This window comes from Xenopus laevis, chromosome 4S (assembly GCF_017654675.1).
Source record: "Xenopus laevis strain J_2021 chromosome 4S, Xenopus_laevis_v10.1, whole genome shotgun sequence".
Lineage (NCBI taxonomy): Eukaryota > Metazoa > Chordata > Amphibia > Anura > Pipidae > Xenopus > Xenopus laevis.
The window spans coordinates 119,447,996-119,473,159 of NC_054378.1; the positions used below are offsets into that span (position 1 = coordinate 119,447,996).

The window sequence follows — 25,164 nt, forward strand, 5'->3', positions numbered from 1 at the left end:
TTTTTTTTTTATTAGATTTTATCGAGTCTTTTCGAGTTTTATCGAGTCTTTTCCCGCAGTCCCAATCCAATTTATCACTTGGAGAGGTGTTTACTGGCCTGTGTATAAGTCCAAAACACTCACTAAAGAGAGGCCAAGCTCACAGACGATAGACAGACAGATAGATGACCCTGTACAGGCAACTGGAGGCCTGTGGCACACAGCAATTTTGGGCATTTCAAGGGCACATTGTTTTCACTCTGTATGAAACCATGATGTCAAAAATTAAATTGTTTCCAACTGGAATGCTCAGCACTCCTATAACTGTTCTCATACCACTCACATTGGTCATTTTCAGTATGGTAAAGCATTTTAAAGGGTGGACAATAAAATTAAAAAAAAATTGCCAAGCAAAATGGCAGAAATGCTGTGTGTCCCACAGGCCCAAAACACATTGCAATCTGTTGTGATTAATTGCTTGTACAGTGTTCGATATTCTAGAGAAACAGGTTTGCTATCCCTCGGGAAAGCACATGCCTCATGTTTGCTCAAACAGCAGCCAAAACACATCAGGAAACAACTCTGTTGAGTTCCGACCCCACCAAAACGCTTTGTATTGATTATTTGATTGTAAAGCCGAAAGGATTGCCAACACACTTGTTACAAGACTCTGTAATGGGAAGTTGAGTTATCTCTTAAAGGGATACTGTCATGGGAAAATATTTTTTTTTCAAAATGAATCAGTTAATAGTGCTGCTCCAGCAGAATTTTGAAATCTGACATGGGGCTAGACATATTGTCAATTTCCCAGCTGCCCCAAGTCATGTGACTTGTGCTCTGATAAACTTCAATCACTCTTTACTGCTGTACTGCAAGTTGGAGTGATATCACCCCCCCCCCCCAGCAGCCTAACAACAGAACAATGGGAAGGTAACCAGATAACAGCTCCCTAACACAAGATAACAGCTGTCTGGTAGATCTAAGAACAGCACTCAATAGTAAAAACCCATGTCCCACTGAGACACATTCAGTTACATTGAGAAGGAAAAACAGCAGCCTGCCAGAAAGCATTTCTCTCCTAAAGTGCCGGCACAAGTCACATGACATGGGGCAGCTGGGAAATTGACAATATGTCCAGCCCCATGTCAGATTTCAAAATTGAATATAAAAAAAAATCTGTTTGCTCTTTTGAGAAATGGATTTCAGTGCAGAATTCTGCTGGAGTAGAACTATTAACTGATGTGTTTTGAAAAAAAACATGTTTTCCGATGACAGGATCCCTTTAAAGCTGTTCAGCGCTATGGATATTGTAGTATATTGCGGTTTCAACTACAGTTTAAGCACACTTTATGTGTATAATTTGTAGTCATGGCTGCCCCGGCTACTGCTTTGGGTCTCCATACAGTGGTGAGCTCCACAGTTTAGAAAATGAGGGGGTTAATAGAATCTATAGTGCAGTTGTTAGGGATTTTTGGAATTGTAGTCAAACAACAGATGAAAAACTGCAGGATTATCATCCCAGGTCTGCAAGTTATATGCAATATGGCCCCCAACAAGAACAATGGGTCTATGAATTTGTACTGCAGTTCTGAAGTTGGAGCAATGGCACCTAGATATATAGGGGCAAATTCACTAAGAATCGAAGTTGCGCCAGGCGCAACTTCGCCGCTCTTCGCCAGGCGAATTTTCGCCAGCGCTCCGCAAATTCACTAAAATGCGAAGTTGCGCACAGGGGTAGCGTAAGTTTGCGAAGTTGCGCGAGCGTTGATTCGCTATATAAAGCGAAGTTGCGCTAGCGAAGGCTAATTTGCATACGGCGCGAACACGTATCTGCACTACAAATGCCTAGAAAACCTTCAAATCTGCAAATAAAAATTTTATTTTGCCCTACACATGTGCCCACTGTCTAGGTAAGTTGCCATGAGTCAGGAAAAGTAGGGGGGAGGAAGGGGAGCCCCAAAAAAATTTCGATCTTTTTTCAGCCTATCACCCATCATGTAGAAAACACGCCAGCGTTTTTTGGGACTTAGAAAAAATTTTGACTTTTTTTTTTTAAACAATCCCTATCTACTCTATTGCGCTTCGCCAGGTCTGAGGTGGCGAAGGAAGTCTAGCGTAAAAGGTAGCGTTCGCTACACTGCGCAAGTTAGTGAATTTGCGTAGTTTCGTCGCTAGCGAAAATTCGCCTGGCGTAAGGTTGCGAAGTAGCACTAGCGAAACTACGCCAGCGTTCATTAGTGAATTTGCGCAGTAGCGAAAATGCCGAACGCTAGCGAAAAAACTCTAGCTTTCGGCGCTTCGCGCCTTAGTGAATTTGCCCCATAGAAGCTTCTAATTTTCAGTTATGCTAACATTATACATATTATAATATTCTGTCTTGAATATTGTTAGAATGGAAAGTTAGAAAACAGTTAGAAAGTCAGGATTGTTAGAAAATTGGTAGAAAGTATAATCCAGTTATGTACACAATGTCACAATCTATTTTACATTATAATGTTGGGTTCTGATGTCACAATGTACTATACAGTTAGGCTGATGGCAGTTTTCTTCCCTGTAGCAACGGTTCCACCTGTCACTGCTCCAGATGGAAAAACGCACTAGTAATGGCTGTCTCCACTACAATTAACCAGCGCATTTCCCATAGCTCTCTAAGGGAAACAGTGACAGGTGACGGGTGTTCTGCCCGCGGATGCTTTCAACACGACGGCATAGTCTTTACTGTGTTCTTTATATTTTGAATATTATAGAATGTATTTGCCAACATAGGATCTATAATCCAAAAACCCTGATTAAAGTTATGTTTTCTCTTAAGGTGGTCATAGACATAACAATTACGATCTTTCCTGGAAAAGATGTTTCCAAGAAAGATCGTTCGTTTCAACACAAACGTGTAGAGCTGAATTGTCAGACATAAAGGTAGAAACTATAGAATTCTACCTGTATCTGACGATTCAGCACTAACAATGGCCAATGTTCAGGAGCCTTTGAAGGCTCCCGTTCAAAATTTTACAGCCAATTACAAGAGTCATCAGCACTCAACCCATTATCAATATATTTAAGACAGAGGGTTAAGTGCTGAGGACTTGTAATTGTCTATATGTATTTTGTGGTCACAGCCTTGTTGCACCCCCGCCTAATGGTTTTAAAAAACTAGTGGTGAGCACAACTTTCCCTTGTTTGTTAAAATTTTACAGCCATCCCAATCGACGAGCTGACCGATATCCAAGTCTTCTGCTGATATCGGTCGGCTTGTTTCCCACCATACACGCACCGAATACCGTACGAAAATTTGTTTTGTATGATATTATCTGTGCGTCTGTTGAATCCTAATCAGTCTAAATTCCATTCTGAGGTCTATATGACCTTTGAACTTTGGTTCATTTCTATGCAATTTTCTATCTCTTTTAAAGCATATATTTTCTATAATAATAATTTTATAAGATGCTGCTACGTGCAAATGCTACAGTTTTAAAAGTGTAACCTAATAGCCAACGCCTAGCTAGCTGGTTATTATGAAATTGTTTGTGGTCAGGTGGATAAACAACTGTACCAAGGATAAAGTTTATGCCCACATAAGAATATTTTTGCTTAAGCTGGCCATAGACGCAAAGATCTGATCATACGAATCCTCAATTCTTACGATTTTTGGACCTTGTGTGGAAGAGTCCCGACATTTTTCTCCCATGGAGATCGGTTGTTTGGACAATCGCCCAGGTTAAAAGATTTCTGTCGACTGCCGATAATATCTCTGCATGTATTGCCAATCTAACAATTTTCAGTGGGAGACTGTCACCAGCTTTGCCGGACATAACTTTCGTACGATTGCTGTCAGGGGCAGAACATCGGCTGATCTGTTCTTTTCTACTTTATTTGATCAGAATGGTTAGTGGCAGGTCGGGAGATGGGGAAGTCTGATCGTTCGAGGATTCGAACGATCAGATCTTTGAGTCGATGGCCAGCTTTAGCCTCATTATGTAGATTTTGCAGTGGTATTTAACCAATCATGTATAACACAATTCTTTTGATACGATACAAAACCAAATAAATATGTGTTTAAGGGTCGGGATGGGCAGAACGTTCTCCCGAACTGCTAAATGCTTCTGTTTTCTGTATCTCAATCAACTTCCTTCTCCGATTGAAACTTTGAAAGGACGTTGGCTGAATCATTGGGATAGATACTCACGAGGTCCAGACCCAACACGTCTACGGCCACCTTAAGACTGCGTTGACTATTTAAAGGACTCCACCAACCAAGAATGATAAGGGATTAAAATTTATTCACTGAAACCCTTGACTTGTGAAATATTTATCATCAAGTGCCTGTAAAGTTACTGCAAGGTGCACACAATGTTGGTGTAGCGCAGGGAGTTATCAGCCTATAAATTACCATGACCAAGTTAAAATAATTTAAGGCACCATAGAGAAGATGCCTTGGCAATAGGATACTTTCCTGTGCAAACTGCTTACTGCAAACTCGTTGGTGAGCCAGAAAAGGCACAAATGTTTAGGGAACTACTCAAAGACAAAGGACGGGACCTCTCTCAAAGCCTGTGTTGGCTTTGTGTAGCCCACAAAATAATCTGCTCTCTGTCTTGATTGTACTACCTTGGCAGAATTGATGGCTTTGTATCTTCATGTTCTCTAGAATCCTGAGGTCTTTTCACTAATGATAAGCAAAGCTCTGATTGGTAACTGCTTTAGTGTTGTTTAGCCGCCATGTAAGCAAGTTAGCTCCCCGGGGTGCAATGATTGCACTGACAAAGTGTATGCACTGGTCATCATTCTCTGCTCTTTTGGATAATCAGGTACAATCTCCTGAAATAAGTTCAAACCAAAGAAAAAGTTACAGGTTCAAACCCCACGTTCCTTCTTGGGTGATTTGATTGACTTACATTTCCTTCTGTATAGCTCATGATATTTTTGTTTTCCAGTTTTAGTTGACAGATGTAATCTTTGCATCCAGACAACACTTCCATGTATTATCCTGCTAGATATGATAGCCTGCTATAAACATATCCAACGTCATGATACAGCTTCATAGCCCAAACAACTATGGTCTGGATCTAATCCATCAACTCTTGTGAATTGATTTAAAGTTATTGTGGCCAATGTATTTTTTCCAAGGCTCTTCTGAGTGCAAACAGGCTCATTGAGATGCATGGCATATTTCTGATGCTCTGTCAGAAAAATATTTATGGCGATGCCAATAAAGTCATACATCGGATCTTATGTGGACAACAACACGTCTCTCATACATCATTTTCATGGTCTTTTCAATCTGCTTGAGGAACACCTGGGGGATCCGGCCACACAACGTATGAACGCTCTCTAGAAACTTCGACTGAAGGGGGAAATACATTGACTGGAAGAGATTGTCGTCAAAAGTGTACTGAAAGGGGAGAAAAGCAATGGGTGAATTTGTTAGGATTTCCAGCAATGTACTAGTGAGTAAATGTGGCCATTCACTTAACAATTACGATCTTTCCTGCAACCATTGGTTTGTTCATTTTCATAACAAACTTTAAGAGCTGAATTGTCAGATATACAGGTAGAAACAATAGAATTCTACCTCTATATGACAATTCCGTAGTAAACCCTGGCCAATGTCCGGGCGCCTTTTTTCTGTCTTGACGATCGTAATTATATGTATAACCCATTTCTGACCTTAACCTGCCCACCATTGACTTAATCGAAAGAAGGCAAGGTAGAAACAGGAATATAACTATAAGCCAACAAATAGCAAGGCAGGACTGTGGGTAGAGTCAGACCCACCACCAACTTTATGGAAAAATGTTGTGAAGTTGTCTGACTTGTCCAACACAGGTTTGAGGCCAGCACAACACTAGAGCACTGCACAAAATCCCCTGGAGACACCTTTAAATCAGGTGACATTTTATTTTAACATTTAAAGGAACAGCAAGACCAAAATATTAGAGTGCTTTAAAGGAATGACAAATACTGCTGCCCAGCACTGGTAAAACGGGTGTGTTTGCCCCAGAAACACTACTATAGTTTATATAAACAAACTGCTGTGTAGCCATTCAAGTTCTGACAAGTTCTGAAGAACCCCATTGTAAAATACAGCACATATCTCTTATCAGCTGTGTATCCTGTGCTTTTTCTCCATCTTTCAGTTTTGAATGGCTGCCCCCATGGCTACACAACAGTTTGTTTATATAAAATATAGTAGTACTTATCTGTTATCTATTGTGTATCCTGTGCTTGAATGGCTGCCCCCATGGCTACACAGCAGCTTGTTTATATAAACTATAGTAGTACCTATCTGTTATCTACTGTGTATCCTGTGCTTGAATGGCTGCCCCCAGGACTACACAGCAGCTTGTTTATATAAACTATAGTAGTACTTATCTGTTATCTACTGTGTATCCTGTGCTTGAATGGCTGCCCCCAGGACTACACAGCAGCTTGTTTATATAAACTATAGTAGAGGTTCTGAAAAAAAACCAAACCAGTTGCACCATTGTAGGCGACAGTAAATTATATTTTCATTACTTTAAAACGCTTTAATTTTTTTGGTGTTACTGTTCCTTTAAAAGGAAAATTTACAGTATATTATTTATAGATAATTACAGACAGACTGCTGCAGATGTGTGCCAGCATTTACACTGGAATTATGGGGAACACCGCATTATAGGTGAAAAAAAGCTGTGATTTGCATTTGAACTGCACTTAGCACACTAAAACGGTGTCATAAATAAGCCCTGATATATCATTCATATTAGTCCCTAATTTGGATCACAGACGCTTCTACAGAATGGAAATGCCACTTACATCACGTATGACTTCATAGAAAGCCTTGAAGGCAGGCTGCTTTTCATCATGGTATACCCCCCGATTACCATGGAGAATGGACACTCCCTCTTCCTCTGCTGCTTTACAGTTACTGCCGTACATACAATGATCTGGTCTGTAATTCCAGTGGCAGGGAAAAACATACAGCATCTCTGAAATTACATTAATGAGCACACGTTTAGGCTACATGGTCAAATTGCATTAAATACAATATGGTGCATTGTAGCACTTTGATGGAATTCAGAATATGAATTTGTTCATGGTTATTATTGAGGCTATCTTTAGTTGTTGTGGGCCCATAACAGATTTTAAGTGAGCCTCGTTGTTTCTGTAGGACTGACCATCCTATAGCCTTTCAGCTGCTGTTGAATTTCAACTCCTAGCTGCGACTTGTACTTCAACAACTGAGAGATTGGGCAACAGTAATAGATATATATATTTTATTCTAAGGGCAGAGACACATGCTCAGATTTGTAAAGATTTAGTCGCCTTTAATTGCCTTTTCTTCGGGGCGACTAATCTCCCTGAACTGCCTCCCACCAGCTAAAATCGAAATCGCCGGTGGGATGGCACTCGGAACGCTTTGTTTCCCGAATTCGCCAGAAGTTTCCTCGTGAGGCTCAGGGGAAAACGATTCACACCAATTATCATCCCGCGGGCAAATTCGATTCTAGTCGGTGGGAGGCAGTTCAAGGAGATTAGTCGCCCCAAAGAAGAGGAGATTTGTCGCTGGGCGACTAATCTCCCTGAATCTGAGCGTGTGTCTCTGCCCTTATGGTGCCATCTTGCCTTGTAATACCTGCTATTATTACTAATATGTATTTATATAGCGCCAACATATTTCACAGCGCTGTTTACCCACACTCTTCCTATCTAAAGTTGCAGCAGTGTTATGAATGCATAATGCCCACATACGAAGGGGCCAGCTGGGAGATCTACTGAGCTGCAAAGGTCCCCGGCCAACCACAACATTGCAATGCAAATGCATAGGGAGGAGTGGATTAACATCAAGGCCTATACGTAAAGTTGCTTTGCAAGTTCCCCTATACTCAGGGCAGCCTCTAATTTGTACCACTTAAATACAGCTCTGAGTACAGACCTCACAGATAAAACAAAGTATCTCTTCTTTATTTCAAACCTCTGACAGACCTTTGTCTGCGCCAAAAGATTTCGCTTTTCTCCCATACACCCACTCATTTCACAGACTTAAGTTAGAGTACATGAGGGTGATTGTCACTGGGAAAATTTTATTTGTTTTGAAATGATTACATTATTATTTTTTTTGTTAATGTTGTACACTTATATTCCCAAGGTTGAGGGTACAAATAAAGGCAATAATGAAATCATTTGTCTTTCTAGCTCCTCCCCAGCTCACTCCCTGCACAGCTGAAGGTTAGAACCCCCTATTATACCACTTCCCTTCCTTCCTTAGCTCTCAATGCATAACTATTATTTTAAGCACTGTAGCTATTGTTTTAAGCTTTATCATGTTTCTCTTCATTTTTTTATTTTAAATAATGATGTTTCTTACCTGGGTTAAAGTAAAAAATGATGTTTAATAAATCCTGATCGCCCCATGTGATATAGTTCTTATATTTCTGATATAAAGGATGAAGCATCTCTTCCCAAGTCAGTCCAGCTGGGATCATGTTATTCTGGAACAAAATAAAAAAAAAGATTAATAAACAAGAAGTTTGAGGAATGGCAAATTAAAAAAAACAATTCTTCAATAAAAATGTATAGTTTAAAAAAAAATAGAGAAATCAGTTGGGCTGACATGCGCTGGTGGGCAATGTAGTACAGCAACCACTATGACAATCTCCTTCTCTTTGTCAGAGGTTCCCACAGATACAATTAAGGATACATAAGCTGTTTTTGGCAGGACCTTCTTCACCTCTTGTATTGGTTGATTCTTGTATTTAAAAATAGTAATGTGTCGGTATCAGTGAAAAGAAGCTGCATGCAAACTATAAGCAGCTAAAAGCTCCCCAAAGCCGCCCCCCCCCAGCTCCGCAAACCTTAGTAACGGCGACTTGCCGACACCATTAAATCATCTTGCTGAGCTGTTCCAGTCACGCTGAGGGGCGGTGCGATCCCTCCATAGGCTGGAGTCCTGTTTTCATTTGTAATTAGCCTATCGAGGGATCGCGCTGCCCCAACCCAGCGTGACTGAAACAACTCCTAAAAAATTCGAGGGAGGGGACCTGGGGCAGGTATAGAGGTGCCTGCTATGTAAATCCGGTCCTGGGGAAAAGTACTAAAAGGATAAAATACAAAAGGTGCAGCCCACAGCAGCTGACCCAATGTCACCGCAGAACGTCACACTTCACTAGTATTTCTTTTGTATTTCTCATCCCCCCTTACTCAACATTTGCCGAGTTTGCAGGCAAGGTCACAGGTGGCCCAACCTTTGCTTTAACCAAAAATGAGATCGAATAACTAGATATCATGTAAAACTGTCCTAAATCTCCCTAAATCAGCCCCCAAGGCTGTAGCTCTGCAGCTGTTACTAGAAAACATCATCCTTTCACTGTCTGAGGCTGGCATTTTGTATTTCAGATCACATTGTTCTCAATCATACACTCTACCTCACACTGCATAAAGTAACTGTTGCTCTGTGGAGTTTTACATGGAGGCTTTCCCTTTTAAACCCATCTAAGGCTTTTTTAATACACTGCACTACAGGGTACAGTCCTGCATGGGGTTGAGTACCCCCAGAATACCCGCAAAGTGGTCGGGTTTCGGGGAAAAATTCCCTGGCCGTGCAGGCAGTCTGAGAGTAAGTTGGCTGGATAAGCAACAAAGGTGCAGGCTTGATCCCTACCACCCTCCCATGTGGTTCTGCCAGGTTTTTTTGTGACGGTTTGGCGCCAGAGTGACATCACTTCTGCTCCAATGTGATGTTACTTCCAGGTTCACATGTCCCCCAGTCCAAAGATTAGTTGGTATGGGTTGGGTAGGGTTACCACAGGGCATTTTCTCCATGCTAAACATGGCATTAAAACTAAAAGCACAATCCACCCATCTCCCTCTCTGCCAATGGAAATACTGTGAAAATACCAGCAATTCTTTTTTTTAGCTTGAAAAGGCGCCAGAAACAGCCATACATGCCGTGTGCTCTGTACCTATGCTACTGAGCACCAATGACAAGAAAACGGCAAATAATAATCACAAGGTAAGTCAAGCAATCCCCCCCCCCTCCAGGAACTATTGGCTCAGGTGATATTTAAGGATAAGGGGCTAATCACGCACTCACGGCAAGGCTAAGCAAAAACACGTGCGCTCAGTAATTCGTTGCTTATGGCTAAAATGTAGCCTGGCAAGCACGTCCCAAGGAAAGGTTTGTACAATTCAGAGCGAGCAGCATGATATATGATTTGTTACACATGGATGAGCCACAGAGCCAGGGGATATTACTGAACAAATAAGGTATTTCATTTTCATCAGCCTCCGTAATGCAGCACTGCGGCGAGCTTATGCCCAACCGCCAGCCCTGGATGCTGTTAATATTACATGTGCTTGTACTGATATCAGGTTATTGCACCTCACTTCATCTTAAATCCTCATTTTATCCAATTTTATACTCCAGTTTGATCCTGTAAAGAGATACGGTCACCCCAATTTCAAACTCATTCATATTTTATTTCACTTTCTCTCCTGATTTTGGTGACACACTGAGTGAGATGGCATAATTCAGTCATTTTTGGGATCAGCTGGTGGATTGTTGTTGGTGTGTGTGTGTATCTATTTTCAACAACTACTGGGCAATACATTGAGATGGCAACTGTGTGGTAAATTCATCTCCTGGGCTTGTGTGAACAGTTCTTGGGAAACAGGAAGTGACATGGAATTCCTTCTTCCTGTTTCCTGCAAGATCCTATTACTTGTGGGCAGAGATGTAGCTACTACAGTGAGAGGTGTATCTTTACAGTATCCCTCTGTACGTACGAAGAAAAGGGTTTTCTCTATGCTTTACAAATTTAAAGAAGGACAAAAACATCGGCTGCATGTAGCACGGCAACATTTTTTGACCACGCCTGTTTTATGGCCACACCCCCTAATTATCATGTCCATTTTACAAAATTTGGCATATTATGAAAGTTTGAACACATTTCTAAGAGTTTAATGGCCATGTTCAGGGCCGGAACTAGCTTGTCGGCTTGGCCCAGCCCTGGCCATGTTTTATATATTATAACAGTTTTGCCAATGAAGCAGATGAATGAATGAAGTCTTCTTCTGACTCTTTCCAGCTTTCAAACGAGGGTCACTGACCCCATCTAAAAAACAAATGCTCTGTAAGGCTACAAATGTATTGCTATGGCTACTGTTTATTGCTAATTTTTCTTTTCAGACTTTCCCCAATTTATATTCCACTCCCTTATTGAATGAATGCATGGTAGCTAGTGTAATTTGTTGAAATTGCAAACTGGAGAGCTGCTGAATAAAAAGCTAAATGACTCAAAAACCACAAATAATAAAAAATGAGAACCAATTGCAACTTGTCTCAAAATATCCCTCTGTACATTATACTAAAAGCTAACTCAAAGGTGAACAACCCCTTTTAAGCTGCTAGACTCAGTTCTCCCAAGAGACTTGCTTTATCTTATTAGTTACAATTGTATCTTTGCATATCTTAAATTGTTACAATTTTATCTGAGTGCAAAGTGCAGATGCTCAGTGTTCTGGGCTCTCTGCCAAAAATCATCTTTTTTTTTTAAATTAAGTTTCAGAAACTTTGTATCTGCTTCCGGTGTCAGTGCAGAAGATCAAAGGAAAACTTTGGAGATTTCGGTAAGAAACCTGGGACTGTTGGCTGAGCTGTCAAAATTGGGACTGTTCCGTAGAAAACAGTTGGAAGGTATTGTACGTCTCATCTTCTCCTTTTAAATTCTTATGAGCAGAATCCTTTTTACCTACTCTATCAGTCAGTAGGTAATCAGTTGGATACCTGATGCATATTCCCTTCTACTGTACAGCGCTGCAGAATGTGTTGGCCCTTTATAAATAATGGAGAGGGTCTTTTAAAGCCCGCTGACACCATTTTGCCTAATGTTAAAACCTCTTCTCTTGGCAATTGCAACTGCAATTGGAAAAACAGCAGTCAAGCAAATGGACCCCATTGATTAAAGGGGAACTATCAGTCTCTCTGTTTATTCTGTTATCATGCATTATTGCACTGCTCACAATTACTATATTAGTACAGGATCTATTATCTGGAATGATTGGAAACTGGGATTTTCTGGATGAGGAGTCTTTCTGTAATTTGAAGCACTAAAATCAATTAAACATGAAATAAACCCAATAGGATTTTCTGCTACCAATATGGAGTCATACAGCTTAGTTACCATCTAGTGCAATGCACTGTTTTATTACAAAGAAAAAAGAATAATTTTTAAAAATGTTGAATAATTGCCTGAAAATGGGCTCTATGGAAATGGCCTTCCCATAATTTGAAGTTTTCTGGATAATGGGTTTCCGGATAGTTTTTTCACTTAGCAGCACTGTTTATGTTTAAGGAGAAAAAGATGAATCATAGAATGAAAGGGAAATTATCCTATGACAGAATCCCTTTAAGTCTTGAGAACTGGATAAATGTTACATAAGAGTCCCTCTAACTCTGCTAAAAGCTTTATCCTGGTATTTAACAAAAAAGCACTTAACCTATAATGGAACAGGGAGAGACACTGTAAGAGATAACAGGCACGTGCCTCGGGTTTTAATCACACTTCACTGAAACTCGGCTCATACGGCTGCTAAGATAATGAGCCAAACTTTAAAAGAAAAGCCTTTCCTATTACAGGAAGAGGTAATAAAATAATAAGTATCACTCCAAGCAAACTGGGCCGTTGCATATAATTTAGAATTATTCCCATTGCAGTTATTTTACTGTTAAGGCAGAGTTCATTACTGTAGTGCACTCTTTTATAGTTAAATACCATTATTCTGTACAGGAAAGCTTTGGAGCTGCTGAACTCTTGGCACAGAGAGCAAAGGTGCACACACAGATAAAATTCACTGATTCCAACTGATATTCATATACTGGGGATATCGTCTGGTTTGGGGACTGGGCAGGATTGTAAATTTCATCTGCCGATGCACCATGTCGGCCGGCAGCTCTGCTGCTGTTCTGATATTTCATGCTCATTACACAAACAATTGAAACAGCAGGTGGACATACCGTGTCTGGCCCCTTGTGAACTCTGTCTGTTAGCCCTAATGGGCTAATTAGGGTTGCCACCCGTCCGGTAAAACACCTGCCAGGGCCGGTATTACAAATTTACCGGCAATGTAGCTGCCGGTAATTTGTAATACCCTTAACAAAAGGCCTTGCCCTCCAGTGGAAACATACCTTTTCTTCCTCATCTTGTCCTCGTGCAATGTGGCCCCACCCATTTTGTGCCGCAGCTCTGCCCCTTTTTGCATCACGGCCCGCCCCTTTAGTTCCCGGCCCTCCCTTGGCTGCCCGGTTAAATTTTTCAATAGGTGCATTTCCCTGATTTTAAGTAATGTTTTCCTGGATTTTACATCGAAAATGTGTCCTGATGTACCCAAAAACTGCCATTTTTCCTATATGTATTTTATTATTAGTGAAATAAAGAGGTTTAAAATACTAACTAGATGTATAGCTGCCATTGTTCTGCCTGTAAATGGTCAATTCCATTTAGTTTGCCCCTTATACAGTCACTTATTGCTTAAGGTTGTGTATGTGACTGACAGAGAGGCCTTGCACATGCCCCCCATAGTGTTAAAACTGCAATGCTTAACCCTTGTTATTAGCACAGTAAATATTGTATCTCAAATTAAAACGGACTCCTGTGCTTATATCCTTTCAGTACTTTTTTTTTTTACTTTTACACATTTCCCTGATTTTATATTTTCCCGGATTTTACATAATTTTTTCCTGGTCTCCTGAAAAAAACGTAAAGTAAAATGGGGGTTCTACTGTAGACTGATCTGGGTGCATCTTAGGCCAGCCTGTTCCGCCCTCGACTCTGCCACAGTCCCATACTAATTCTGCCTCGCCCCCATCAGCTGCTGTACTATCTGCTCCACTGCTTTGGACAGATATTAAATTATATTCTATGCACAGTGGAGCAGATAAGTTAGGTTTTGTCTGCAAATTTCTGTAGGTGATGTACCGGTTATTGACCAGGTGAGGGGGCTTACAGCAGGTTGACTCCAAAAAAGAACAGGTGAGTTTACTGGTCTGCAAATTAGGCCATGCCACTGGTTCACCCAGTTATGCCCAGACATACCCCTGATTCACCTTAAGCCCCACAGATTTCCACAAGGCCACCCATCCTTGCATCCACAATTGGGGACTGTGCTGTAAAAAAAACAGACCACTGGCAGTTATGCATGGAGCATGGTAGATCAAAGTCCAAGCCTAAACTGTAAAATATATGATAATTCTAATACTTTTATACCACTGCTGTAGTTTTTAGGATCTTAAAACTTTAAAGGCTGAATTAAGCTTTATTACATGACAACCCCCCCCCCCACCAATTAAAAAAAAACAAAAAATCTTACCTTGAAATGCTGGTTACGAATACGAGTAAGGTTCATAAGCATCACTCCAGAGTTGACCCCAGTAGTCCCATAAAACGGGTGTCGGGCGAAACGACTGTACCAGCCGATCTTTGATATCTCATGCTCTGGTGCCATGGCTGCCAGCTGGGTGTCATTAAAACGTCTCAGAAAAGCCCAGACGTGGTCCAGAGGCCTCAGGAACAGAACATCCGTATCCACATACAGCAGGGAATCCACATCTTGCAAAAGCATCTGCACATTGGAAATGTTGGGAAATGTAAATCAGAAGGCAAAAACCCTTATACATGCCAGCAAGTTCTCCGTATCATAGAGTACTAAGCAATTGCTTTCAGAAAGGATTGTTTTGCATATTCACATTACACATGTCACCTCCAAATGTAACATAATATTTGAAGAGCCTAATAAAATAAATCATCATTGTTATAAATATACTCGGAGGGATTTAGTAGGGAAACGCTTGCATTGCGGCCGTATTGTTACCTCCTTCTGTACACTTTTATGAGCAGCACCAGTGAGGAATAAAACAGGAGCAATAACTAGATATTAGGGGTGATATAGCTACTTCCCCTTTCTGCTTTATAATGATGGGACCTATCGGCAACATCCGTCTCAGAACCCCGATCTCCTGCCGCCGGTAATCGATTGCCCCTTGGCAGAAAAATGGCAATTAACAACATATACTTAAAGACACAAGGATTATACGAGTTGCTGATGCAGCGACAGTCATATTTATTGAAAGGAAGAAGTACCACCGTAACAAGGAACTGCCCAGAAAATAGGCATTTATTCTGCAATGTGCCTCTGCTTAATATGTTTATTACATAATATACTGGAAGCAGTACGGCTTTGTGTGTGGGTATTGGGTCAATATTCAATCACAGACGGGTCCGGATCTGGAGACGCTGGTAAACCTAGAAAGTAATCTGACAGCTGTGCTGTGATGGAGGAAGCTCTCGAATATAAAATAACCCCTGGATCACCTGGCTTCTATAGAGGTGCCACTGAATATTTATTTGATCTGGTATATCTGATAACCTTATATTAATACTATGTAATATAATCACTTATTAATTGAGTTCAGACAAGTTAAGCAGCACATAAATGAAATTGCTCATCATTCACCATCAGTCTGCCCTGTAGAGCTTACAATCTAAGGTCTCTATCATATTCACACACTATTGTCAGTAGATGGACCCGCACTCCTTCATTTTGGTGAAATAAATCAATGTTCTTTATTCACAACTTCATCTCCAACGTTTCGGTCCTCTCTGGGACCTTTTTCAAGGATGTCCCAGAGAGGACCGAAACGTTGGAGATGAAGTTGTGAATAAAGCACATTGATTTATTTCACCAAAATGAAGGAGTGGGGGTCCATTTACTGGAATACATTATGAAGTATTGACCAACGCACGGCCATCTATACATTAAATCCGGAAAGAGTGTGCTCACTGTACTGACATTATATATATATATATATATATATATATATATATATATATATATATATATATATATATATATATATATATATATATATTGCACTATGTGTTTTAAATAAGAACAAACCATATTCATTGGCTGAGCTTGTAGAGGGTTTTGTAGGTGTTGCAGAACAGCTGAAAATTAGCTGCAGAAGGGGATTATCTGGTGTGGGGTATATAAGTGGCCACAAGAGGGAGCTCTCCAACTCAGCAAGTTCACTTACCCTTTTTTTCAGTAGCTATAGGGCAGTGATCCCCAACCAGTAGCTCGTGAGCAACATGTTGCTCTCCGACCCCTTGGATGTTGCTCCAAGTGGCCTCAAAGCAGGTGATTATTTTTGAATTCCTGGCTTGGAGGCAAGTTTTGGCTGCATAAAAACCAGGTGCAGTGCCAAACAGAGTCTCAATGTATGTTGACAATCCACATAGGTGCTACAACATGGCCAATCGCAGCACTTATTTGGCACCCCAGTAACATTTTTCATGCTTGTGTTGCTCCCCAACTCCTTTTACTTCTGAATGTTGCTCACGGGTTCTAAAGGTTGGGGATCCCTGCTATAGGGCAATTACTACAAGTTTCTGTGAAGTATCACAGCATTTGCAAATATTTATTTCACTGGGGCACATATATACTGCACTGTATATCCAAAATTCAGTGGAATGGACATTGCTGGAATTGGGTGGGATGGCATCCCGCTACTTCTTTTTTTATTGATTTCCATCCCCTCTGTCCTGCAGTGGGTCGGGTACCCGCGGGTTACCCGCAAAAACTTGTGGTACCTTGCAGGTTGAGGGGAGAAGTTCTGGGTGCGGGTAATGACGCGGATCGGCGGTTCTGTGGGTTTGGGGTCGAGGGTCGGGCCTTCTCAATAGCGATATTTACTACTTTTTTTCTGGTCACGGCTCCTTCCGATGACGTCACTTCCGGTTTACAACGACAGCACTTCCTGTTGTACTGCTTTTTTTCTGATCACAGCTACTTCCGATGATGTCACTTCTGGTTTACAATGACAGCACTTCCTCATTCTTGATGGTCAACGGGTCGCAGATAAGGTAGGCTAGCGGTTCCAAGCAAATTGCGGGTTGTGGGTACGGATCCCAAAAAATGGACCCGCGCAGGACTCTATCTGGTGGGATGCCATGGCTTAGCATACCAGAGCTTTTTTTTTCCTGGCCAGAACTTTTTTTTTTTTGCCCGTGAGCTGCTAGCCCAGTGGCAGAACTACAGGGGTGCACCGCTGATGGGGCCCGCAACCCAGGAGAGGAGTTACGTTTATCCCGACAGCTGGGTACTCTGTGGCCCTGGCAGAAAGGCTAGTTCCTGCAGACAAGCTGGTGGTGATGTCCCACGCAAGGAAAGAGAGAAGCAGCAACCCCCAGCCAAGGAGTCTCCCTTCTCCATTAAGATACTTCTCACCTGTGAGCCTGCCCCCCCCCAAGGCTCTCTTCAACTCCCAAAAGGCTCTCTTCAACTCCTAAACAAACTAAGTACTGGCACACAATAGCAGTTACAATTGCTATTGTGTGCCAGTACTTCATTTGTATAGTCCATTGAATCGTGGGGAGAGCCGTATCCCCCAAGGACTGAGCACCTAGCAACAGTAACAGAGGAAGGCCAGGGTGTGCAGACGAGCTTCGCTTTATTCTCTCTTCACCTCCCCCTATTAAAGGGGCCCTGGGCGGCATAACGTTTGCAAGTACAGGCTGGAGCGCGAGGTGGGCTGATGCAGTTTGTATGAGGCGATTGTGAGAGGTGCCGGCACTGGTATGCACGTGGTGGTGAAGTGGATCCGGTGCAGCAAGCCCAAAACGGTGGAGATGTCGCTGCAGGAGTTCTGGGCGCTGTGGAGTATTCAGAGCCAGCACCCTTATGTCATCCACATGGAGGAGTGTCTGCTTCAAAATGGCCCGGATTCCATCCAGCCCATCAGCAGCCGTCGCGAAAAGCCTCCCAGCCACCTGCTCCTGGTAGAAAGCTGCTTGAAGGGACGGTGTTCCACGGGAGAGGGGTCCTGCTTCCTCTAGTTCATTACTGAGTATTGTGATGGAGGCAACCTAAATTACTTTATTCTCACTCGGGCCCCCCGCTGCGCCAGACTTGCATGCAACAGCTGACTGGGGCTGTGGCCTTCCTGGGGCCTGAAGCTGGAGAATGTGCTCGTGTCTCAGGGTCCCGCAGGACCAGAGCTCAAGGTCAGAGGAACACCTGCACAGAGTTATGGGATTGTTATGGTCAGGTATCTTATCTCTCAACTGGCTTGTTCAAATAATATGATCTTATGATCTTATTTAGTTCCAATGAAGCATATATGCCTTCACATCTCACCCTTCACAGGGTTAAAGCTATATAGAAACATTGGGGTAACAGTCACCCTGCTATAGTTCCAGGGGTACCCAGGGTACAAATAAACACTCACCCCAAATCTGCCCCTAACTGGCCTTCAGGCTGGGCCCCCTTAGCTCATAACAAGGTTACAGATATATAGAAACATTGGGGTAACAGTCACCCTGCAATAGTTCCCAGGGCACAAATGCATGCATGAGTATAATTCATGACAGGCTGCATCCATTTATACATGAAATAGAGATCCCGCTATGGGTTCTGGGGGTATTTATACATGATATTGGCACTTTGCCATCCCGGTTTAGGAGGGTGTGTCCACCTCTTCTCTGCTCTTCGTGCCGCATTCGCTCCACATTTTTATTGACGTTCCTTTTTCCTCTGGGCAGGGCTACACACACCACACATACCACCCATTCACCTTTTTGTTCCCAATTCAAGCACTGGGAATGGACATAAACCCATGCCATAGACATTTATGAATAGTACACCTGAGCCTTTAAACAATGAAATTCATGAAATTCAGGAAGCTTGGCCGAACCTTTCCAGGTATTTAATTTCATGGCAACTGTTTTGGGGCATACAAAGAAATGCACAACATTAGCAACATCCCTCCTCTGTACTAATGGGAAATTTCAAGTAATAGGGAAAAAGAAATGAGAACACTCGGAAAGGAAAGTTTTTAGCAAATTAAACCTATTTAATTCATTTAGTAAATGAACCAACAGTTTATTAGAGAGGTGTTAAAAAGTAATTTTCTGGATATGACCCAAATCAGTTTTAGATATTGCCTATACTTAGAGTAGCTATCCATTACACAGATGTTATGTATTGATATTCTTCTGTCTAAACCTGGGATAAATAATTAGCAAGGGATGGCAATAACATACAGTAATATTGTTACATCATTAACTTAGCTCATAAATTAAGTGTTTTCTAATTATGTTAATTTCAGGTACTTAACACCTTTAAAAGTGCAAATGTGCCATATACCGCTCTCTATTTCTCTCTCGCACGCTCACTTAATAATAAGAGTATAATATCACTGCAAATGAGTCCTACAAAATCTGCACTTGGCCTTTGTGCCTTACACCTCGCGGCTGCCATGTTTAGCAAAACACTTTAATGTAATACATAATCATGTCTAATCTGATTACCAAACATCGCTGATAATGCCATCTCGCCCATCGCCGGCAATTCCACTTAGCGCTTCATTATTCCCCAAGGATGCAGCTATTCCACTTTCCTAAATTTGTTTTTTATTTTTTTGTGCACAAAAAGCATTTCATAAGCAGCTTTCATTTTATTCCTTATGCCTAACCAGTGTATCAAGTGTTCCGTTTGTAATGGCAAAAGCAATATGAAATTCAGCTAATTAACATTAGATATCTTAAGTGAATGTGCAAGTATGCTGTGGCCAAAAGAATCCGGTCCCTCATCTAAAATGATACGTCCTCATTTGGAGTTTGCCAGAAGCAATGAACTATTCATAAGTCTGGGTTATTGATGGGTAATCAACACAATAATGCACAATAATGCCCTCAAGTACAACGTTAGGTCCATACAGAATAAGTTTTACGAGAAGGGAGTGGTAGAACTTAACTGCCCTGACTTCAATCAAAATTAACCCGTTGGCTGGATTGGAACTCCAACTGTGAGTTGGAGCCAGGCCTGAGCCCCAACCTCACTAATGCTCTTGTGGCTGAATGAAAGCATTTCCCACCAACAGTGTTCCCAAATCTAGTGGAACTTTTCCAGAAGAACTGTACTAGCAAAGGGATGAACTTCATATTAATCCACTTGGTTTGGGAATGAGATGAGTTGGACAGCAGATACCCCAATACTTTTGGCCAACAATGTTCTAACATCTAGTAGGAACCTTACCAGAAGAGTTATAGTAGCAAAGGGACAAACTTCATGTTAATCCATTAAGTTCCGGAATGAGATGCGATTCGGACCCAATACATTTCTGCAAAAATGTATGTGTAGCATTTACAAAGTCTACGTAGGAGAACAAAAGCTAGAAAATACTTGGGACTTGCCCTTCCATACCTTAGTCTTCCCTATACCTACTATATGTCCTGGGAGGCCCCAGTTTATGCAGTGCTTGGGGAGACGCCCCTATTTGAAACATCTGTAGACACTGGCCTACTCTGTACCTAATCATAATACATTCATGGCAGTACATCTCTCCAAAGTAGAGTATAATGGTCCCCATAGAAGCGACGATTCTTCTTTGGTGAACGACTGATTTCAGTGCAGTCCGACCAATCCATCAAATTATCTTGCGGTTAGTGGGATTCCAACGATTGTACATCTTACGATTTTTCGGCCGACATCTGTCAGAAAATTGTCGGCCAGGTTTAAAAATCTTTATCCCAGTGCAATCTATGTCTGCAGGGCCAAGCAGGCAGCTACTCTTCAGTTTTGCTGGCAATATCGACTGATGGCTTTTTAGTTGATGGACACATCGTATATTTAAACGATCATTTCGAGATAATTGTGTTCTCACGATAAAGATTGGATCTTTTAAAAATCTTTACATCTATGGCCAGTTTAAGGATCAATATTGCAGGCCATATAAAGTGCATGTCGCTCAGCTGCAAAACAATCAAGGAAGAAAAGGAAAGAAAATCCAAATTTGGTCCCAAACAGATTGAAAGATACATTCCTTGCTGAAGGGAGCTCAAGATTCATACAAAATGAGGAATTCCACAGATCAAAGCCCCCAATCTCCACATATTTAATCTGATCAGATCTTGGCAAGGACATAAGGAACAAATGGGAACCACATGGAATCTTACCGGGAGGAAAAGACGCTGAGCTGCACATGGCTTGAACAGCTTCTTCCACTCCTGGGTATTTCCTCCTGGGAATGTAATCGGGTAAATCTTGTATTCGATCTTTCTGGAGATCTGCTGGGGCCATATCTCAAGCTGCAGATGAAATGAAACAGGGAGTATTAACCTGGCCAAGGTTTGCACCAGTCCATTAACAAATCCAGTTATTGACTGCACTAAATTGGCCAGGTGTTATCTTGTTGCCATTGGGTACTGGGCAAGGCAAATAACCCCCAATTATGTGCAAATGGGGGTTTCGAGTTTTAAAGAACAGGTTGTTATGTGGAAAAAGTTCAGAGTCAGAGATAGTTGATCAACTGAAATAATGTTAAATTAGCCAAGGGACTGTAATACCCACTATGGGCACCAACATTCCCTAGTATACCTTCTATTTCACAGCCACAGTCCCTTCCCAGAGACTATTATCCCGCTGTTACTATAGGCACCATCTCTCCCTACTATACCTGTTATCCCACAGTCACACTCCCTTCCCAGAGACTATTATCCACTGTTACTATAGGCACCATCTCTCCCTACTATACCTGCTATCCCACAGTCACACTCCCTTCCCAGAGACTATTATCCACTGTTACTATAGGCACCATCTCTCCTTACTATACCTGCTATCCCACAGTCACACTCCCTTCCCAGAGACTATTATCCCACTGTTACTATAGGCACCATCTCTCCCTACTATACCTGCTATCCCACAGTCACACTCCCTTCCCAGAGACTATTATCCACTGTTACTATAGACACCATCTCTCCCTACTATACCTGCTATCCCAGAGCCACACTCCCTTCCCAGAGACTATTATCCCACTGTTACTAAAGACACCATCTCTCCCTACTATACCTGCTATCCCACAGTCACACTCCCTTCCCAGAGACTATTATCCCACTGTTACTATAGGCACCATCTCTCCCTACTATACCTGTTATCCCACAGCCTTACTCCCTTCCCAGAGACTATTATCCCACTGTTACTATAGACACCATCTCTCCCTACTATACCTGCTATCCCACAGTCACACTCCCTTCCCAGAGACTATTATCCACTGTTACTATAGGCACCATCTCTCCCTACTATACCTGTTATCCCACAGCCTTACTCCCTTCCCAGAGACTATTATCCCACTGTTACTATAGACACCATCTCTCCCTACTATCCCTGCTATCCCACAGTCACACTCCCTTCCCAGAGACTATTATCCACTGTTACTATTAGCACCATCTCTCCCTACTATACCTGCTATCCCACAGTCACACTCCCTTCCCAGAGACTATTAACCCACTGTTACTACAGGCACCATCTCTCCCTACTATACCTGCTATCCCACAGCCACACTCCCTTCCCAGAGACTATTATCCCTACTGTTACTATATGCACCATCTCTGCCTACTATACCTGCTATCCCACAGTCACACTCCCTTCCCAGAGACTATTATCCACTGTTACTATAGACACCATCTCTCCCTACTATACCTGCTATCCCACAGTCACACTCCCTTCCCAGAGACTATTATCCCCCTGTTACTATAGGCACCATCTCTCCCTACTATACCTGCTATCCCACAGTCACACTCCCTTCCCAGAGACTATTATCCCACTGTTACTATAGGCACCATCTCTCCCTACTATACCTGTTATCCCACAGTCACACTCCCTTCCCAGAGACTATTATCCCACTGTTACTATAGACACCATCTCTCCCTACTATACCTGCTATCCCACAGTCACACTCCCTTCCCAGAGACTATTATCCCACTGTTACTATAGGCACCATCTCTCCCTACTATACCTGCTATCCCACAGCCATGTCACTTACCTTCATTTGAAAATCTGATTTCAGAGAATCCTCCGCAAAGATGTGAAACTTTATTTTTTTGAAGCTAAATAGCACCGCTGATTTCAGCATGGTAACCGTCTCCTCCAAGCGATCCCCACAGGCAACAACAGCGAGATGCATCCATTCCTCAGGCATGGGGGGTTTCGGCTTTTGCTCAGGGGCTCTGCCGAGAGAATATGAAAATTATATTATTGATGAGTATGAGGGCGAAAGCTTCCAGGGCAAGAATATATATTCATATAATTCAATGGTGTGTAAATGTTGTTTTCCATGTCATAAGTGCATCAGATTGCATACATTTACTTTCATTACCTGGGCAGGACAGAGCTTAGGACTAAATGGCACAAATTATCTGTGATTTGCCCTAGAGCTACTGTGTGGCATTCCTTATACAGCATCATTACACAACTAATCCTCTTCCAAACTGAATCAGCCCACTCATCCTCCAACTTCTTCTCCCACTGTTTTTATTTGCAGACTGTAAGCAACTGTCCTCATGAATTGCACCTCCCACCCGTCTTCCAGTACGACTGCACATGGTAACGTTTACTGATTTACAGACCTGAAAGTGGGGTGTGGTTTACACAGAAGTAAAAGGGGTTGGGAGTGTGTAGAAGCCCTAAAATGACTTTTTTTCTTTGGTATATGTACAGGTATATAGATCTAAAAATGGCGGCCACCTGTAACTCGCTCACATACAGAGAAACACTGTCCCAGCCTCAACACACAAGGCACAAGCAAAGTCAATGAAAGGTAATACATACCTTATGCATGCTCAGTCATGTCACTACACTGGTAGTGACCTTCCTGGGCTCTAACATCTCAACACTCATTTTTGGAACCAAAGACTACACTAGTTACTCTACCCCACATTCACAGAGAAAGCTATAAAAGGGTTAGCCATATTGCTAGCATATTGTCATTGAAAACCACTGAGGCAGACCTCAACCCTATTTATACCCAATGGTGGAATGGGGTATAGTATTGGAAGAAATTAAAATTCTGTGTAAGCCCCTCTGACTTGGATGGATTTTGTTCTAAAACTAGCCTTGGTTGCTATTATCCTGCACTTCAGGGCAAAGCAATCTGTTTGGCTGTAAGACCAGTTCTTCTTTTGTTTTTCTGTGCTGTGGAGCGATATCTCTATGCTCTACCACTGGTAACTCCCTATAAGAACAATAAGAGAACAACATATCTGCAGTTATACGTTCATACCTCAGGGCTCTTTCTATCCTGAAACCTCCAGCCTCAATTCATTGAGAGGAGTCCAAAGAGGGCTAATCTGTCTTCCTTTTCTTTTTCCATACAACAGGAGTCCCATCTGGCCTACTAAAGCCTCCCACTTGCCAAGTCACACTAAAAGAGCTTCATTCTCCCACCCACAAGGCCACCATCAAGGGGGCACTGGTGGACAATTGTCCCCCGTCCCGACGGCTTTTATAAATTAAGGGGGCCCGTGGCCATGCTGCGTTTCCTAGATTAGCCAGGCCCCATTGAGCTGCCGAAGTAGGAGCCAAGTTGTGTTGAAGTAGGAGCCGTGCCGAAGTGAGACAAAAGCCACAGAAATGAGCTGAGGAAGAAGAAAGATAAGTTCCACTGAACACCAATGGAATTCTTTTTTTTAATAAACCGTTGTGCACTAATTTTTTTTTACTTGTGGAGGAGTCACTGATTTTTTCTTAACTTGGGGGGGTGGGATCCGGCTACCAAGGTTTTTTACTTGGTTGAGGGCCTGGCCACCAAGGTTTTTTTTTTTTTACTTGTACGGGTCCCTGGCCACCAATGTTTTTTTTTTTAACTTGTAGGGGGGCCACATCACCAATGTTTTGTTTTTTTTACTTGTAGGGGGGCCCAGAAAATTTTGTTGTACAAATTCTGATGATGGCCCCATCCGCCCATACGTTGCTGATGCTACCAACAACAAAGGGCTTCCCCTAAAGCAGGGGTGCCCAAAAGGTAGATTGGGATCTACCAGTAGACCTTTAGCTGATGATCAGTAGATCTCAAGACACTCAACAAACAACTTGTCTAAATCACCCTCCTGTTTTAATTTTTTTTTCATTCATATATTTATTCTGTTAAGATTACATAATAAATAGTTGTTTGTTTTTAATATAGAAATACAAATTCTCTTATAAAGCAATATAATATTTAAGTAATATTTTCAATAGAATAGAATGCTAACAATGCTTTTATGAATGTAGATCATAATGGGACAACATCACTAAAAGAAGACCTCACATCAGTAAAGTATGGGCACTCCTGCCTTAAAGGGTCTTCTCCATAGAGAGCAGAAAGAACACAGTGCC

The 25,164-nt window shown here is 41.9% G+C and overlaps 1 protein-coding gene and 1 long non-coding RNA gene across 4 annotated transcripts in view; one reads left to right on the forward strand and one right to left on the reverse strand.

Annotated features, from left to right (window-relative positions):
* Positions 1-4,239: 4,239 nt before the first annotated feature.
* gxylt2.S (glucoside xylosyltransferase 2 S homeolog) overlaps positions 4,240-25,164 on the reverse strand; it is a 31,956-nt gene continuing 11,031 nt past the window's right edge. The window contains exons 2-8 of one of the 2 annotated variants that reach the window (XM_018259621.2): positions 22,835-23,018; positions 20,970-21,101; positions 14,323-14,574; positions 14,060-14,119; positions 8,324-8,447; positions 6,772-6,944; positions 4,240-5,368 (exon numbers count right to left, since the gene is read on the reverse strand). In XM_018259621.2, coding sequence (XP_018115110.1) covers positions 5,192-5,368; positions 6,772-6,944; positions 8,324-8,447; positions 14,060-14,119; positions 14,323-14,574; positions 20,970-21,101; positions 22,835-23,018 — 1,102 coding nt within the window. In that variant the 3' untranslated portion in view covers positions 4,240-5,191. 2 annotated transcript variants of the gene reach the window in all.
* LOC121393373 lies at positions 11,495-24,304 on the forward strand. 2 transcript variants are annotated; one of them, XR_005961033.1, is made up of 4 exons: positions 11,495-11,583; positions 23,333-23,394; positions 23,509-23,608; positions 24,168-24,304. It is a non-coding gene; the product is annotated as an uncharacterized LOC121393373 (long non-coding RNA). The 2 variants fall into 2 exon arrangements; XR_005961032.1 differs by lacking the exon at positions 11,495-11,583 and adding an exon at positions 17,875-18,017.